The sequence below is a fragment of the Arachis ipaensis genome, chromosome B02 (genome assembly GCF_000816755.2).
Source record: "Arachis ipaensis cultivar K30076 chromosome B02, Araip1.1, whole genome shotgun sequence".
In the NCBI taxonomy this organism is placed as follows: Eukaryota; Viridiplantae; Streptophyta; class Magnoliopsida; order Fabales; family Fabaceae; genus Arachis; species Arachis ipaensis.
Window position 1 is genome coordinate 95,611,832 of NC_029786.2, and position 4,699 is coordinate 95,616,530.

At 30.5% G+C, this 4,699-nt stretch overlaps 1 protein-coding gene across 1 annotated transcript; it reads right to left on the bottom strand.

Annotated features, from left to right (window-relative positions):
* Window positions 3,207-3,853, bottom strand: LOC107627723. Its single transcript, XM_016330544.2, has one exon. The coding sequence runs from the start codon at window positions 3,737-3,739 to the stop codon at window positions 3,293-3,295; it is 447 nt and encodes a 148-aa protein (XP_016186030.1). The 5' UTR covers window positions 3,740-3,853; the 3' UTR covers window positions 3,207-3,292.

Here is a 4,699-nt window from a genome sequence, read left to right on the forward strand (position 1 = left end):
CAAAACGGCGCCGTTTTGAACCCCAAGAACTAATTTGTCCATTAAAAATTTGTTCTCCATCCACATCAGCAACTAAAACGGACAACTGACACTCTACCCTACCAGGTTAGTATGTTTTGTTGCCGTTTTGAACCCAACTCGACGGAAGGGTCTAATTGTCACGCGTTTTTTAAGGTGAAGAATTTAAATATATTTTTAAATCTTGAAGGACAAACATGTCTACGTTTAAAAAGATCAAAAACCTATTTATCTTTTACTCGATATTTAATCATGAAAACATGACTACTTACTCTGAGATAGATGAATCATGTTCACTTTTATTTGTTGACATGGGCTTAGTTAGCCCTACTGAAATGAATCACGTTCCTTGTTGCTGTTGACTAAGGCTCATGATCCAAAAATATATTGACAATTGATGGGCTTAGGCAGCAGTTAGGGCCAAAAAACATTTGAAGGTCAACATATTTTGGATTTTAGAACTGTCAAATCCATTTGACTAAAAAAAACATATAGAGATTTGAGAGGGAAAAGGGAACCTGTGAAAGTGGTCAAGAAGTTAATGCAATCAATGCCTGGTTTTTTTGCGCATGTCCTTAAGAAACTGTATTACAGCATCCCTGTTTCAAACATGTCCAAAATATGAAGTGGAACCAATCATGTTCTCATGCATATATAAATTGCCATCACAACTGATTCATATGCCAAAACGGAAGCAGAAAAGCATTAGGATTGATGGCAAGTATTTGAATCAGTCTTGGTGGTTCTGATCTAATTCCAACCACGACTAAGGATGTGTTTGGCAAACACGTTGGGGAGGAGAGAAGTCCGTTTGAGCTTCTTGAAAGTTTCATTTTGATATTTGGCCATTTTTATCTTTTTGATCGCAGAATTGATTCTGCCTCTGAATCCACGTTTAGGAGAAGCTAAAATTTGTAGTTTTTGCGTTTCACGTTTGGTTGTTGATTATTATTAGAAAATTAAGTAAGAAATTTATTTCTTTTTTACCAACCCTACCCTTCATTTTCTTCTATAAGAATGATACCAGTAACTATTATCTTCACAGTCGTTCTTTGTAGTTCTTCCTACTTCTTCAGAGTTTTTTCATTCCAATTTTTTCATCAAAATCGTTCAGATTTATTTCAATCACTAGTGAATATTTTAATTTTTTATTATTTTTAGTACTCATTTTCATATTTTAATTTTTATGTTTTTTTATTGTATTTTTTATTTATATTTTTTATTATATTTTTATTTATATAATAAATATTTTTATATTATTTGTGTAAGTCTTCTGAATAAATATTTTTATATTATTTTTTATAGTATTCTGATTTTGCAGGTATATAAAATTGATGTCTCTTTTAGTAATTTTTCATCTAAAAGTGATTTTGAATAGTATAATCCAAACAACATTTATTTTACTATAATCAATTTTAATATAAAGATTGCTAAATATAAATCACATTAACTCAAACTAACTTATCATCAAAATCAATTTTACAAAATCAATTTTATGAAAACTCTCATGTGTAAACTGTAATCCAAATACTGTTTGTGATTTTCATAATCAGAACCACGCTATGCCATCCTGCACCCACAGCAGCATTACGTTAATTTCGAAAACATCAAACACAGCAGTATTGGGAATTCTCTTAGAAAAATATAGAGGCATCGGAAAACATAAACTTGTCTAGAAAATAAGAACTAATACTCGTATGTACTCTTTTTATACTATTTCAAGTAATGCATCTTTTGCTGCTCAATACTGAATTTACTAAGGATACGGAGAAACTGAACAATAATCTAAACCTGTGAGAAAATTTTTTTAATTTTTTAGTGAGTGAACTTTACTTTGGTGCTAAATAAAAGTTACTTTTTAGTCAAGTAATTGAGATTTTTAATTTAAATTAATAGTTAATCATAACAAAAAATATAAAATTATAATTATATAACATATTTCAAAGACGGTACATATTAATAGAAAAATAAAATTTAGAAAAATTAATACATATTGTGAATTAGGGATAAAAAAATGTATTCTTTTTATCATAAATTTTATACTTTTAATATTCATTCTCAATTAATTAGAGTTATAGCCAATGAGTAATAGTTTAATTAGCATAGTCTTTCCATACTCAATTAAGAGGTTGTGGGTTCGAGTCTCCTATCTTTGGTAAAAAAAAAAAAAAATTAGAGTTATAAACATGTACTCTTTTTATACTATTTCAACTAATACATATCTTATCAATTGAAAATGGTTTGAAAAGAGAGAGAAAAACCAACTATCAACAAAGTGGATAAGCCTATACCCTTAAAAATTGAAATTTATTATTAATGTTTAAATTTAGAAAAAGTAGAAACTGCATGTAAAATTTTTGAAAGAGATGGAAGAAAACATTCTTGGGTGAATGCTATCCTACTCTCTTTAAAGTAACATGTAAGTTACCCTCTCAGATGTGTCATATTTTAATTGAGTGTTTATTTTAACTTGAGTTACTTTAATCTTGTGAGAGTTAATAATATATTGGAAGACGGTGACGGCCTGACAGATGAAGAAAATGGAACACCTAATAAGACGGTGATACTTAGGGAGCACAACGACGACGGGGAGGAGTAAATGCAATTAGAGAGAGTTGGAGTACCTTTTTTGGAAGAATGATTTGGGAAGAGAAAATAAGACACCGAATGAGACGGTGATGCAATTAGAGAGAGTTGGAGTACCTTTTTTGGAAGAATGATTTGGGAAGAGAAAATAAGATACCGAATGAGACAGTGATGCTTGGGAGGCGTAATGACGACGACGAAGGAGTGAAGAGGAGTAAATGCAATCAGAGAGAGTTGGAGTACCTTTTCTAGAACAATGATTTGGGAAGAGAAAACGAAATAACAATGAGACGCTGATGCTTGGGAGGCGCAACTACGACGAAAGAGTGGAGAAGGTAACTCATGTTAAAATAAACACCCAATTAAAATATGACACATGAAAGATGGTAACTTACATGTTACTTTAGAGAGAATAGAATAGCATTCACCTAAATATAAATATTTTATGTTCATATTTTTATTATCCGGGTCTTTGTGTCTATGTCTCATCCTTATAGAACGTGAGTAATAAAATTGACAAGACAATCATGTTGTTACATTTTATTTAACCATGTAAACTTTTGAATAAGTAATTTCATTATATATATCATATATCGTTTATTGCACGTTCACTCCTTCGATACAAAAATGAAAAATAATATAAAACTAAGATTTAATTAATTAAACAGCATTAATCACACAAAAAAAATTAAGCAGCATTAGCAAGAAGATTATTATTAGAAGAAGCAGCAGTACAGGAATATTCACGTTTAACAGCCTTCAAGAGGAGACTATCATGTTCAAGCGCCATCTGAACCGGCAATGATCCAATCCCATTCGCCATGGCCAGAAGCATCTTTTTTGTTTCTTTCTTGAACTCATTCTTATCTACCCTCCCATTCATGTCGTGGTCAAATTGCATGAATAGCGACTCGTACACACGCGCCAGCTCCTCCGGCTCGCGCTTCACGTCCACGCCGAAGTGTGTCTCCATCACCCTCAGCCTCTGGAGCTCCTTCACCATCTCTGTGTAAGACAGGAGGCCGTCTTTGTCCGCATCCAATTCAGCGAAGAGGTCACTCACTGACGCGGAGAAGGCCTCCTCGTCTTCCACAAAGCTGGTAATAGTAGTGCCGTCTATGATTTCTACGCTCATGACTGGTGGTTGATTTTCAAAAATCAAAATCAGCTTAATTAGGGTTTTTGTAATTGTAACAATAATCAGAACTTAGAGCTTAGAAGAGAGACTAATAAACCTTTTTTGTTTTGTTTGATGAAAAGTGGGTCTAATTTGAAGTATTTATAGAAATAAGGAGAAGACAGTTATACGGTCAGCAAACGCAATATCTTTAATAATATAATTTATTAAAGAATTTATCTTTTTAGTTAATATATATTAAAAAATTTAAGTTGATAAGTATGGACTAAATAGTTATATACATACCTAACACATTTTTTGTACAAAAATATATTTTTAAACTAGTAGTGTACATCTTTTTATATATAGTTAAACTTTGTTTCTTTTTTCTTTTTGTTTTGTTTTATATTTATTTTTTTTTATGATTAAGAAAGATCAATAAACTCTTAATCTTTTTAGTCATGCTATGTAGGACAAATTTGATATACAGTTATGCGTAAAGGAAAAATATAGGTAAATAACTTTTTCCCAGCTTTAAACAACTGTAATTAATACTTGTTGATTTTATATTTTTTTAAAAATAAAATTTAAATAATTACAAATTAATAACTATTAATTAATATGGAGTGTAGTTCAAAAACGTTTATTGATTTATTGTTCGCTAAATCTCTGTTGAGTTAGACAAAAATAATTTTTTAAATTAATCAAACTTTAGAATTAAACAACAAAGCAAAACAAAAATATATCTAAAAAATATGGAAAAGTATATGAAACTAAAATGTGACCAGCCAAAAAGTAAACAAAATTGTTTAATTAAAATCACTTTTTGAATAATATGTTTGAAAACCGCTCCAGAGATCACGGAGCACAAACCAAAATCCGATTTTTCATGAAACCCAAACACATTTTAGCTGATTTTTGGCCGATATGCTTTTGGTCCCTAATTGTTCTCAAAAAATATATTTCTAAAATCTGGGT